Below are 15290 nucleotides of genomic sequence, written 5' to 3' on the forward strand. Positions count from 1 at the left end.
TCCCTCTTATAGGAGTAATGGAAGACAATTAAGAACTTGTTGACTATGACTTGATATTTCCACGATTTAACCTAGATACTCTATTTTTGTGGTGACAAACCATTCACCTTATACCAAAGGAAAATGAATATTTTTCGGTACATGATGTTCTTTCTTTTGTCCGTAGGCATCTGGTCCTGAGAGTTCATTGAAGGATGATGCCAAGGGTTCTCTTCAGAAGAGCTTCAGAGTTCTAAATGAAGCTAAGAGGCTAGCAAATGATATTAAAGGTAAACATGACATCCATTTATTATGTAAAGTTGAACTGTGGTTACATTTGGTGAAGAACTTCTCTTCATTTATATTTTCAGACTGGACTTGTCATTATGTTAGTATTAAGAACTACCAGTAGGGAAATACCTCCTTACAATGCAGATCTGTATCTGTTCTGCAATGTCTGGTCTCAGTACCACCTTGCTTAGGGCATGAAGAGATTATATAACTTGCTCAGGATCACATAGCTAGTATATGTTCAAAGATGCGATTTGAACTCAGGTCTTCTAAACTCTAAGCTTGGTGTACCATCCATGACACCATCCTATTTCTCCATCTTCATCTATTTAAGAATTAGAATATTTTTAGAAGTTCTTTTGATATCTGTTTAATAATGTGGCAATTCTATGATCTCTAACCTAGAGCAACTTTCCTTCCCAAATCTCTAAATGCTTTTTATGTCATAAAGAATCATTATTTATTTTCACTTCTATGATGTGAGAAAGAACCCATAATTCCTTATAAACATAAGCTCTCAAGAGTCACTTTGTCTATTTTCAAGTGAGGCAGGGTAAGTTTTTAACAGTAGGAATCAACATTATGCTTTATCTTAAAAGAGGAAAATGGAAATGACCGATCCAATTACAATTGGATGAGACATTTTGGCAGGTGGGATATAATTGCCTACCTGAAACTTTCAGTTTTGTTACTGTGGCACACATTCCAAAGAGGCTTTCAGAATTTGAAAAGATTTTTTTTTGTTTCTCATACTACTTTTTTGCTTATTCGAGGAGCAATTCTTTTGATTCAGATTGAATTCAAGACTACAAAACCACTGAATAGTGTGACATCTATCTTTTGCTTGGTATTTTGTATTAGTTCTGTTTTTCTAAACACTTATTTGTGGAATATATTTCTTTTCCAAATTTGCTTATTGACTTGTTTAAATACCTAAAACACAGTTGTATTTTTTTCATAGCCATACATCATAGCTGCTATTCATCATTAATAATTATAAGCTGTCTATGATTTAAATGAAACCCTTGGAGTTTTTTTATGTTGTTTTTTTTTTTTAAATGAAGCATTGAATCTGGTAGAATGTCTCTGTCATTTCATTGGTTCTGAATCTAGATGAACTTTTTAGTTTGACCCCAAACAGGTCAGAGAACACATAGAAACAAATGAGACCAATCAAGACTAATGTTGAAAGAGCCTCAAGCTCACAAATAAGTGTATAACATGAAATGGAGTTACTCTGATAAGAAAAGCATATCAGAGGAGCCTGGTTTGAAATACCATCAAGGTATTTCAAATACCATCAAGACAAAATATTAAGTCTTATTGATTCTAAATTGCAATGTAGCAGAACAGTTTGTAGAATGTCCTTCAAACATTTCTTTCTGGGGCCATCCCAAAATATTGGCCAGACTCAAAAGCATTCTTGGTACCATGTAACTAGAAGCTATGGACAAACGATTTAGAAAAGTAATGTGATTAGTGTCTGCTGAATTGTGAAGTATGAGCTGGAGTCCACTGTGTCTATGTCTTTAATCTTAACCCAATAAAATATCTATTGAGTTGCTTTAAGAAAACTTTATTACCCTCAGGAGTTCACTCCTTTAAAAATGAGAGAATGCCTCATTCCATTTCCATGCTGAAAATCCAACCTCAGTCTGGACTGTACATAAAGCATACATCTGGTCCAAAGAGATGCAACCCTAGAGAATGTCAGTCTAAAAATATATATCATGCCAATATATTTTCCTAAGTGACCAAAGCTTCCCAGTGGTTTCAGTCTAGAGAAAAATTAAGATCATGTACTTTTAATGTTGATGTAAAATTTTCAATGTAGAGTACTTTACTATTTTTTTAATGTTTGAACTCTCTCAATATATTTAATTTTCCCAAAGTATATGATGTTGAAATGTCCACAACTACTTCTTTAAACTCAAAATCTATTTTACAATGAGGTAAAAACAACACTTGAAGGTTAAACTTAATACAAACTAGAATAGTGTCACAAGTCCTTGACTTCTTTAATATAATTAATTTTGCAACTGCTAGTTTACTCAATTGTGTGACCGTGCACATCTTTTAACCTGCCTTGGCTCTTAGTTTCCTCCTCCAGGATGGGATTCAACCAGATGACCTCTGAGGTCCTTTCTAGCTTTCGATCTCTGATCTCATCAGCTAGATAGACTTCAATGTGATACTAATATGTTGCAAATATAACACATGATGAAGACATTCATGCTCATACACCAAATCAAAATCAATTTAACGTATTTCAGTATCAACTCATTCACAGTTCAGCTTTATTCCTCATTTGAGCACTGAATTAATCAGACCTATTCCAATATTGAGCGACACAAGATATTAAAGTGCAAAATCACCCACTAGGCAACAGTACCACTTGCCACAAAGCAATCAAATCAGAATTAGCATAATCAATAAAGCACCCAGCATTCCAGAACAGCTATAAAAATATAATTGAGTGTTAGGCAGCATGTGTGTTAACTTCAGGTTAAACCAAATAAGCCTCACTATTATTATCTAGAATCTTCAACATTAATTTTTTTTCTGTTTCTGCCAGTCTCCCTACAAAGCACTTATAGGCTTCAATAAGGACTAAATCAATCAAAGTAAAAGTTGTTAAAATCCTAAGGGCCTCCGTATGCACTTAGACACACTGCTTGTGCCTAAAGTGATTTGAAGACTGAGATTCTCCATTCATGTGTTTCAATGTTCTGTGAATGGTGCCTGTTCCATGAAGCTTTCACTTCCTCATCTACTTATAATCACAATCCTTCCAGTCCAGTATGGTCTGAATTAGTCATTCTTATCTCAGCTGAGGCTAAGATGACTATTAGGCACTTCTTTCCCTTTAGAGCTATTACAGTAAAATCTTATTACAAAAATGCCTTTTTTGACCAGAAATTTGTTTATGCCACATGTGAATTTATGCTCCCTGATTCCATAATGACTTGCAGCACATATTGTACAGAAACTTGGAAAACCTATATAACATACAAGGTTGGGCTCTGGAATGCTTTTTCCTACATGATGGAGGAATTAATCTCATTACTTTATAGTCACACTTTGCCTCTTTCCATTCCTCCCCCAACTCTGACGTCCCCAGCATTCCCCTACTAGAGCTCAGCATCAGCATATAAAAATCTACAGAGAAAGTTGACATTAAATACATGCTTTGTTCCAAAGTCTTTCCAAAATTCAGTTTGTTCTTGTAGGGTCTTCTAGAAAGTAAGTCCAACATTTGGCTTTTGTATAATGGGAAAGGAGACAGGGGTGATCATTCATTTTGAATTTTTCTTTTCACACTTCAGGTAGTATACTAGTTAAAATAATGAAAACCTACCAACTTCTCAAATCATATATCCCCAAGAAACCAAGCCAAGGCTATGATGGAGATGGGACTGTTTTCTTGCTACATTATGACATCTTCCTGATTTGTGGCCAATTACACGAGTTATAAAATGGTTGTTAATCAGGAAAATGCCATATATTACCACTGAAAACTGCTGAAATAGGCCTTACAGAGCAGAACTCTTGACAGCAGCTATTAAAATGGAGATTTAGTCATCTCTCTCTCTCTCTCTCTCTCTCTCTCTCTCTCTGTCTGTCTGTCTCTCTCGAAATAAAAATGGCAAGCAAATATGTACCTTACATCTAATGCTTTGTCTTCCGGTGACTTTTTTCACAAACCGCAGACAAGAGTCAGTTTGCATCATTGCCATTTATATATTCTTCTTGCCTTGAGGGAGCCTGACCTTGCCAGCAGCACTTTGTCTTGCTTTTTAACTTTTGACTATACATCTATTAAAAATAAATTGGCCTTTCTATGAATTTGAGATTTGGAGCTAAGATACGCAGCACTGAATGAATGTCATAATGACATAATATCATTGTGCTTAGAGATGTAAGACCTGGTACAGATTGACAATTGAGAAGTAGGAGGTAAATTAGTGCTTCCTTTTGAATTGAAAATATTCAGGAACAGCAATGGAACCTGTTGCTCTCTTCAGATTGAATGAAGGATTCTATAAGACTCCTGGTGGATTGTCCTGGGATTCTAGGTCACCTCCTCTGGGAAGTCTAACCCTAACTCTCCAACAGTTAATGCTCCCACCCTCTTCAAATTGCTTTGTATTTATTTATGTGGCATCTGTTTTATGTCTCCCCCTTTCCTTCCTCCTAGGACTTAAGGCAGTAGTTTCTTTAAAAAAAAAAAGCATTCTGTACTTATCACCCTCATACAGTGCCTGGCTCCTGTTGGATCGCATCCATGCAGTGAGCCTTACCAGCTTGACAGGACCTACTTAAGCTTTAAGTCTTCTGGTAGAACTTTTGAGAACCCAGGGTCACCCCCAAAAGGTTTTAATGAATTCTCCAGGTCTGGGGTTCCTAACTTTTTGGTATCATGGAACTATCATGCTCTGTCACAGTACTTAATGGTTGTTGGACTGTGGAATTGAATTCATGAGAAGTTTGTAGGGTAAGAGAAATGTGTTAATTTTTCAGCTTGATTTTTCTGCAAATGAAGTCTTTAATTGTCTAGAGGGGTTCTTAATCTCAGATCCATGAACTTACACTTTTTCATATATTAATATTTGAACTTCAATATAATTAGTGTACTTTGTAATCCTATATATTTTATTTTGTACTTTTAAAAACATTATTCCTAGAAGGGACCCATAAGCTACACCAGATTGCCCAGATGTCCATGACACACAAAAAGGTTAGAAATTCCAGAAACTAGAGAGGTAATGAAAACCCTTTGGATATGACTGACCTCTCAAAAGTTCTGCCAGAAGAGTGGAAATTCAGGCAAGGCTTATTAACCTGGAAAGATCCATTGCAGGACTGCTGTCCAAAGACTAACCTAGCCTAGTATAGAAAGATACATAGAAATATACATGTACATATGCATATGCATACACATTATTGCATGTGAGCTCTGGAAGAAAAGGCTTTAATAGGTGGAGATGGACTAGAAATAGAGAGTTCATTCAAAAATAGGCTACAGGTATAAAGGCATAGAGATAAGAGATAGCCCAATGAAAACAGAAATTGACAATAGTACAGTCAGAATGGAATGTAGATTATTTGAAGTAAAGTAGTATGAGATAAGGCTAGAAAGTCATTTATATTTACCAAGAGGCCCTTAAGTGGCCTCTACAGGATTAATTTTTACTTTATTTGTTATACTTTGGACAATGCTGTGAAGAGTAGGTTAGAGAGAATATAGATTAGATGGAGAGAATGGATAGGAGGCTATTGTAAAATCCTTGGTCAGAAGAGATAAGAGCCTGAATAGGAGGGCCCTGGGAGTTGAAAAGAAGAGATAGAGAAATTTTGTTGAAGTCAAATTGACAGGACTTGGCAGCTAACTGCATGACTAGGGTTGGAAGAGGGATCAGTCAAAATACAATTTAATTCACTAAACAAGCATTTTTAAACCACTACTATATGCAAAGCACAATGCTGGATCCAGTAGCTACAAAGCAAAACTGAAGTGTCCCCTGTCCTCAAAAAGCTTTATGTTCTATGGGGGAAGGGAGGGGTGAAGCATATTTAATGATAAATATAAGCAAAATAAATTATTTTTTCATAGGGAATGGGGGTGGGGGAAGGGATCATCAAAGGCCTCATGAGGCAGCTAGGTTGTTCAGTGGATAGAATGATGGTCTTAGAACCAGGAAAACTTGAGTTCAAATCTTGCTTCACCAAGTTACCTAACTTCATTCAACCTTAGTTTCTTCATCTGTAAAATGGAGGATTTGAATTTGATTACCTCCAACATCCTTTCCAGTCCCTAAATGATGGTCTTATGTGCAGGAACTTGACTAAGCCTGGAAGGAAGCTGAAAATTCTTAGAGGAAAGGTTGATAAGGTGCAATATTCAAGGCAGGGCAGAAGGGCAATCCATTCAAAAGTATGAAGGTAGAACGTGGAATGGTGTGTTTAGGAAACAACAACTAAGCCAGGTTTTTTTTATTATAATGAGACTAGAAATATAATCTGGTATCATATTAATAAGGACTTTAAATGCTAACCAGAGATATTTGAATTTTATACTAGAGGCAAGTAGGAGCCAGTGAAGCTTCTTCAGCAGGAAACAAAAGAAACAGAGACATCAGAGGAAGAGAAGTTTTTGATAGGAAGGTGAGCTCAACTTACAATTGTTGAGTTTTAGGTCCTGTTGGAATATTTAAGTAGAGATGTCAGGCTGGCAGATGGAAAGTTTAAACTGGAGTTCTGGGGAGAGGTCAGGGGTAGAAATGATGATTTTTTAGTCATCTTTATAGAGGTTATAACTGAGGATGGGGCAGTGTGAGATATTATGAAGAAAGGTAATAGAAGATAAGAGAAAAGGGCAGAGCTTTGAAGTACATCTTTGTTTAAGAGTTGGGAGAAGCATAAGGAAACAGCAGAAAGATGCAGAGAAAGGACAGTGAGATAAATAAGAGGAGAATCAGAAATAATGTCATGTTGTGTATTAACAAGTGAATACAGAATATCAAGAAGAAAGAATTGATCCAGCATCTTAGATGGTACAGAGAAGTCAAGAAAGGTAAAGAAAGCAGGGGGAAAGACCATGTGAGGTAGCAAGGAGGTCACTAATGACCTTGGAAAGAATTGTTTCAGTGGAGCAGTAAAGGAACAGTCAGGTATAATGTGAAGTCTATGCACGTAGTTCATACTACTACAAACTATAATGAAAATGCTCGATGCAAAATAATGTCTAAATGGTAATTTGGCAGTAAGTTCCATTTAATCAGGCCTCTTAAAATTAATAGCACTTCTAAGAATTCCCTTTGTGTGAATGGAAGACTCCCTCGAGGCATTTATTTGTACCCTATTTGTATTAAGAAAACAATTAAAAATGCATTTGAAGAATTTAAAGAAAAAATTAAATAGGTAGAGTTTGAATATTCAAATTTAAGGAGTCCAGAGAGACCAAAACTTATTAAAATACATAAAAATGAGCCCGATGCTACAGTTACTCAGTTGAAAAGTGAGAACTGAAAGCACAATGATTTGAAAACATAAAAGGGAAATTAACGAGCCTAATTTCTGAACCTAGCGGTGTAAAAAAATAAGAAAATATATAGTCCAGATTTATTGAAAACTAGTCAAATATTCCAGGATAATTACTAAATGATTTGGGCATAGTGGATAGACTTAGAGTTGAGAAGACCTCGTTTAAAGGTTTACCTCCAACCCTTACTGAGTGGGTGACCTTGGGCAAGTTATTCAACCTCTCAGGGTCCTAGGCAATTCATTTATAATTTGCAAAAAGGTATTGGCCTACATTGGTGGCAGAAGTTTCCTTATCCTACCATTTCCTTTAGCTGTCATCCTGTACATTTTTATTCTCACTATGGTTCAACTCTTTAAGGAAGTCACTTATACTCAATACCTCCACTTTTTCCCCTTTCACTGTCTTCTAAACCTTCTGCATACTGGCTTCTAATCTTATCCTTCAGATAAAACTACTTTCTTAAAAGTTACCAGTGATTACTTGGTTGAATTCAATGGTCCTTCTTAGTCTTCATACCTCTTGACCTCTCCATGGCATTTAACACTATTGATCACCATTTTTTCCTGTATACTCTCTCCTCTATGGGGCTTTCATGACATTACTCTCTTCTGGATCTTCTCCTGTCTACTCACTTTCTTTTGCTGGATCATCATCCTGCAAAAGTCATGGTCTGCTAATCTTGAATGACCCACAGGTCTCTATCCTGAGCCTTTCTTTCTTCTCCCTCTGTATTATTTCCTTTGATAATCTCATCAGCTCCCAGGAATTCAGTAATCATTTCTATGAAGATGATTACCAAAGAGTCTCTCTCATAAGCTACAGTCACCAACTGTCTTTTAGGCATCTCAAACTGGATGTGCCATAGGCATCTCTACCACAACCAATCCAAAATAGGACTTGCCATTCTCCCTCAGCCCCAAAACCCTCCTATCTTCTAAACTTTTATAGTACTAAAAGTACCACTATTCCCTCAATTGATTAGGCTCTTAATTTCAGCATTATTCTCTACTGTTCACTCAATCTCACCCCATGCATGCAATCTTTGGACAAATATTAATGTAGATGCTCATTTGTTGAGTAAATGGAAGTATGACTTCCCTACTATAGAGAAAGAAGAAAGGCACTGCTCATTTTCTGCTCCTTGATTCATATTTTTATTTTCAATACAAAGCAAGTGATTGGTCCTCACCTGCCAGTGACCAAAAACAAATGAGATTTCCTCATCCACTGACTAGGGAATGGAATTCCCACTCTAGTGTTCTTCCCCACCTTGCACAGGGGCACCCACATTAAAAGTTCACAATTGTGGCACATATCTAAGTAGAGTCTGCAGAGACATCATTCCTTCCAGCCACTTCCCATTTGTATGTCATATAATGCCAAAGAAGATATATGTATCATATAATTACCAAAGAAGACTCTGGGGAAATTGACCTTATTACTTGCAAATGTCTGTTTTGCAGATATCAGTGTGGTGATTGTATCAAGTCTCAAAACATTCAGTGGGACTGGATTAATAACCCATACAAGAAATATAAAATGGATGAAAAATATCCTTTTACCTAGATGACATGCAGTTAGAAGATTACCCCATACTGAATTTGTGTATGTGGATACATGTGCCTATCTGTGTGAGCATTGCAGATTGATAATAAGTTGAATGAGTTGGATAAGAAAAAGAGGAATTTGGAGCGCATTTGTGAAGCTATACAGTGCCTTTAATGATCCTGAGACATTCCCTGAAATATTCTAATTTATCTCCATACTGTTTTTTTCCAAGACCAAGAATATTCTACCTCTTCACTTTTTCCTCTCCAAATTGCTAAATCCTGTCAACGCTCAGCTCAAGTAGCACCTCCTAAAAGAGGCTTTTTGTGATTTTGTCCAGTTATGATGTTCCATCGTTGTAAAGTTTCTTTCTATTTACTTATTTGTGTGCATATTGTTTCCTCTAGTAGAATATGAATTCCTTGAGATTAAGAGCTGTTTCATTTTGGTCATGAATTTCCAGGACCTAGGATAGTACCTGGTACATAGTAGGTGATTAATAAATGCCTGTGGAATTCAATCTTTAACATCATTGATTTCCTGCAATGCTATATAATTGATAATCTTGGAATACCCTCGACTCTAAAGAATCAAAGTCAGAGATGACCAGAAGGGCAATGATGAGACATAGAACAGATACAGTTATTTTGAAGTATATTTTAACCATTACCTCTGTGTAAGAAATGTGAGAGATACTAATGAGGGACTAGATGCCAAGCCCGTTCAGTGGCAAGAGTTAGGAATAACAAATGAACAGCCTATGTGCTACAATTAACCAAAAAGAGTAAAAAAGGACCTAGAGGAAGACTTTCAAATACATTGAGTGGATCTAAGGGATACCACAGACAAGAATCTCACTGAATGAGTCATTCAATCAACAATCCTTTCCTACTGTGTGCCAGGCACTGTACTAGGGGCAATGCAGGGATAGATTGCGATTTGTATCCACAGAGGGAATAATCACAGGTCCTTTGAAGTATTAAAGAAGCATTTTCAAAAGCACACTGAAATGCATGAAAGATGAGAAACACAGACATAAATATTTTATCTCAGCCCATAAGTTTACCAAGGGGTTTTACTGAGATCTCAGTTCATGTTATTCAAACTACCAGCTTGTTTCTCACTTTTTACTACCTACATATCTTATTTTGTATTTAGCACTTTATTTTTTGACTTTTTACTTGTGACATTTTTGAGAGTGGTTTTCATAAAGACTTTAAGGCTTGGATCACAAATATTAATCCAACATTCTCATGTTCAAGCAGATGGATGAAGATCATCAAAGCCTTTTTTTATCATAGGTTAGTAGTCAGCAGTCATACATGTATTACAAGCAGAGCATTAAGGACTGGGAGGGATTATAAAAGAAGCTTGACTCATGTCCTTCCGTATATTAAACTGTAATTGGGTAAAGAGGGAAAAAAACACAAATAAATATATTTAAACACAAGTAATAGAAACAAATAGTACAAAAAGGTAGGTATTTTAAATTATATTCCTGTCATATTTTAATACCTATAAGATAGATGACTTCATCCCTTTGCCAATGAAGATTTCAACCCCCTCTTTCATTAATTTCATTAATCAATTCATTAATTTCTACTGGCTAGAAAAATGCATGAACCAGTATACAATTTTCTGATGATCAGCTTTCTCCAAACTTAGTCAGCCTGGTCCTTAGATCGGAGTAAACTTTTATTATTTTATTTTTTACCTGTGTAGGACCTGCCAGAGATTTTATTCTACTGGCAAGAATCCAGGATCACTCTCATACCTTGGTGAGACAATAGAATTAGAATTCATTGAAGGCTATCTTCCTACGGTACTTTTTTTTAAAGTTCATATGAATGGATTGGCCTAGTCAATATGATAAAAATAACAATACTATTTAAATTAATTTACTCAATACAATGCCTGACCAAACAACAAAAGTATTGCTTGAAAGACCTAAAAGAAATAATAATGAAATCATTTGGAGGAACAAAAGGTCATGAATCTCAAGGGAAAAAATGAAGGAAAAAGGTAGAAATGAAGGGGGTCTACTAGTACCAAATATCAAATTATACATTAATCAATAATCATATAATATGATTTGGTACTGGTTACCAAACAGAGAAGGTGATCAGTAGAGTAGTTTAGTGGCACAGAATACAGAAAGAAACAAACACAGTAGCCTAATATTCAATAACCCCTAAAGCCCCAGGTATTCATTATTTGACAAAATCTACTGGGAAAATTGGGAAGCAGTCTGGTAGAAACTATTTCTAAACCAATACTCACATCATATGCCAAAATTTGCTCTAAGTGGATACATGACTTAGACATAAAGAATGGCATCATAAACAAGGAAACAGAGTAGCAAGGAAGAAATTACGTTTCAGGTCGTGGTGGAAGAGTTCATGACCAAAATGTTCTCACTGTCTTAAGATTTGTATCTTAGAAGTGAGACCTTTATCAGAGAAACTAGGTACAAATATTTCGCTCCAGTTATTTATTTCCCTTCTAATTTTACGGCATCTTTTTACTTTGTGTGAAACCTTTTAAATTTTGTATTATCAAAAACATCCATTTTTACCTTTTGTGATCATCTATGATGATTCTCAACTTAATCATCTTCCTGATGATTAAAGATACGGTGTCACAAAATGGCTGGAGAGCTGCCCTCAGAATCAAAAGTCCTGGGTTCAAACCCTGTCTCTTATGCAAGGTCTCTGTGACCATTTAACTTCTCAGAGCCCCAAGCAACTAAGACCACATATTTTAGAGGATATTCCAATCTGCTTCTCATCCACAGTTCTTTACACTAATGAAATCATTGGTCTGCTCCAAAAATAAATATCAAGTTTTTTTACCCAAAAATAAATCTTTTCCAATTAAATATATATGTGCATGTACATATGTATGTATTATGTATGTATATATATATATATATATATATATATATATATATATATATATATATATATATATATATTGGTTTAAGCAAAGGCTATTATTTGTTTTGTCTAATGAAGATTTTTGAAATTTTATATAGAAATAATAACAGCTGAATTTATTTAGTATTTTAAAGTTTGGAAACCATTTTTTAAGCATGTTCTCATTAAATCCAAACACTGCTGAGGAGGGAGGTGCTATTGTTAGCCACTCATTTTTAGAACCCTTGCCCTGGGGATTCTGGGGATAGACATGTGAATCAATGAATGAATGAGTACTCACCTAGCTCACTATATTTAACCAGCCCATACCACACCTCTCTGTCCCATCTAGCAGTCCACCCTGGTCATTTTGCACCTAACTCTGCCACTTACTGCTCTTCCTCTTCTCCATACCAGGAACAGGACCCTAGGACTGGACCTCCAGAAATCATGTTCTAGTCTCAGAGAAATTTACAGCTAGGTCCTAATTAGTGGGAATTCAGTGAAATGATTGCATTATTTGAATCTGAACTGATTATTTCCATTGGACTAGAACCAATTACCATATTTTACATAATCACAATTTCTTTTTAAATTAATTTTTAATATTCATTTATACAATTTTTGAGTTCCACATTATCACTCTTCCTCTAGCCCATCCTCCATCCATTAAGAAGACAGGCAATATGATATCAAATATTCATGTGAAGTCATACAAAACACATTTCCATATTAGCCATGTTACCAAGAAAATAAAGCAAGGAAAATAAAGGGGAAAAAAGTATTCTCTGATCTGCATTCAGAGTTCATCAGTTCTCTCTCTCTGCAGATGCATAGCATTTTTCATCATGGGTCCTTCGGAACTGTCTTGGTTTATTGTCTTGATTAGAGTAGCTGTCTTTCATGATCATAGGTTCCCAAAGTGGGTGACACTGTCCTCTCTGAGACCTTGGAATGATGGGAAATGGCGGTAGCCTCGGGTGCAATTGGGGGGCATTGAATAAATACAAGGAGGCACTGGAAGCATAAAGAAAGAAGAGAAGAAAAGAATGTTATGAAAAATTGTTCACACATGTTTCATCTGTTGTGTAGACTGAGTTAAAGTCATAGTGATCATATTATTTTCCAGATAAACACACAAAATGCAAGTTATACCTGATTGGTGATCAAATCTGCTGACAGGTCTTAACAAGCAAGTGGCATCAACATTTCAATGCAGGAAAAAAACAAACTTACAATAAAGTATTACATTTAAACTGCATCTTTTTTTAAAAGATAGGTATTTTTTTAAATGACACAAATTTCAAAAAAGAAGTTAAAGAAAGTAGATTTCTGCGGGGGGGCTCAGTAATTTTTTTTTAAAAGGGGGCACTAAGCCAAATAAGTTTGGAAACTTCTGCAGTAGATCATTGCTATAATATCATTGTTATGGTGTACAGTGTTCTTCTGGTTCTGTTCGCTTAACTTTGCATCAGTTCATATAAGTCTTTCCAGGTTTTTCTGACACCATTCCTCTTTGTCATTTCTTATAGCACAATAGTATTCTATCACAATCATATATCACAACTTATACAGCTATTGCCCAGTTAATGGATACCTCCTCAAATTTCAATTCTTTGCCAGCACAAAAAAAATCACTATATTATATATATATAGTTTTCCCTTTTCTTTCATGTCTTTTGGATACGGAATAGCAGTAATATGCTGGGTTAAAAGGTATGCACAATTTTATATCCCTTTGGCCATAGTTCCAGATTGTTCTCCAGAATGGTAAGACTAGTTCACAACTCCACCAACTGTGTGTTAGTGTCCCTACTTTTCCACTTCCCCTTCAGCATTTGTCATTTTCCTGTTCTGTCATGTAAGCCGATCTGATGGGGGTGAGGTGGTACCGAAGAATTGTTTTCATTTTGTCTAATCATCAATGATTTAGGGCATTTTTCTATATGACTATTGATAGCTTTGATTTTTTCTTCTAAATGCTGTTCATAATAGAGAAAATTGGAAACGTGTACACCACTTTAAGGGACTCATTATTCTGTTCTCACTAACTGGCTATAATCTACTCAACTTTGAACCTCCCTCTACTCTCTTTAATCTTTTGCTTTGGGAACAGTGATCAATTCAATATTACCATGGCTTCTGGAGAGACCATGTAAATATGTTGTCCTCTATATCAATGCACTATCTCTTTTACTCCTTATAGGAAAATTCCCTTTCCTGGTTACCAGCCTTTGATATGTATTGTCTCACTTAGGTATTTGTATCCCCAATGCTTACTAAACCCATATGGGTGCCTAATAATTTTTTTCTTTCATTTTACAGATGAGGAAATTGAGACTCAAAAGGTTAAGTGATTTGCCGAGGGTCATGTTACAAGCAAATATTTCAAGCAGGATTTACAGCTAGTGTTCCTATCTCCAACTCAAAAGGACTGAAGCACTCTATCCATGCTATAGTACATATCTAACAGAACAATCTGTAATTTAAATTATTGGCCACAAATAATGCCTTAAAAACTCTTCACAAGAAAGAGACAGGTTTATATCATAAAGGGGGAGATTCTATAGCAAACTTAGGGTTTGAGTTTTTTCACTTTTCTTTTGAATATTTTATTAATTAGTCACATGGTAGGTTATCTTTTATCAGGAAGACAGTAGAAATATTCTTTTAGTCCTGAGATAAAATTGGTTATTTAGGTGTATGTCTGAGGAGCAGCAAGGTGGCGCAGTGGATAGAACACTAGCCCTGGAGTCAGGAGGGCCTGATTTCAAATTTGACCTCACTCACTAGCTGTGTGACCTTGGGCAAGTCACTTACCTCCAATTCCCTCACCTCCTCCCTACCCCATCCCCCACCCCCAAAATAGATGTACATCTGAATCAAATTTGTGAACTCAAGACCTTCAATGGTTGATCTGAACCTTTTTTTCACCCAGGTGGTTTTGCAGCTCCTACTACTCCTGTTTTTATTTGGGCTACTCAGCTTCATGCTGTTTATAGTCAGTGTCAGTGGAGGAACTGTGAAATTGGAAGGTAATAAAAGCCAGGGAAATTAGTTGATATATGTTTAAGATACCTGGAAAATTTGTATTTGCAGCTTTATATTGTGTCTGCTAAACCACACTGCTCAACGTTTGGGAAAGTATATGATAGTAGCAAGAAACCTTCATCGTAAAATCTCTTTGCAACGCAACTTGTAAAAATATTGACTTAACTCTAATGGAGAATGTTGATTTCTTCAGCAGTGTGCTAAATATTGCTTTTCTCTTTATCTGATTTTGTTTTTTGAGTCTAAATACATTTTGATCAATGGTTTTACTGACAGTGCTTTGGGGGCCTGTTTAATAATCAGATTCCCTTGAGGGCCTTTCCTAACCTATGAGAATGACCCATTCAAGTAATACAATTTTACAGAAAGCAGCAAAATGCAAAGGGAGCTATGCCAGGGGACCCAGGCATACTTCTCTACATTTGGTCTGGAGTACTGACACTCACTGAGTTTGTTCTCTA

At 35.8% G+C, this 15290-nt stretch overlaps 1 protein-coding gene across 2 annotated transcripts in view; it reads left to right on the forward strand.

Annotated features, from left to right (window-relative positions):
- LAMA2 (laminin subunit alpha 2) overlaps nt 1–15290 on the forward strand; it is a 795715-nt gene that overhangs the window by 696393 nt on the left and 84032 nt on the right. For both annotated transcript variants that reach the window (XM_072637652.1, XM_072637653.1), the window contains exon 41: nt 167–269. In XM_072637652.1, the coding sequence (XP_072493753.1) occupies nt 167–269 (103 nt within the window). The remainder of the gene's footprint in view (nt 1–166; nt 270–15290) is intronic.

The sequence above is a fragment of the Notamacropus eugenii genome, chromosome 2 (assembly GCF_028372415.1).
Source record: "Notamacropus eugenii isolate mMacEug1 chromosome 2, mMacEug1.pri_v2, whole genome shotgun sequence".
In the NCBI taxonomy this organism is placed as follows: Eukaryota; Metazoa; Chordata; class Mammalia; order Diprotodontia; family Macropodidae; genus Notamacropus; species Notamacropus eugenii.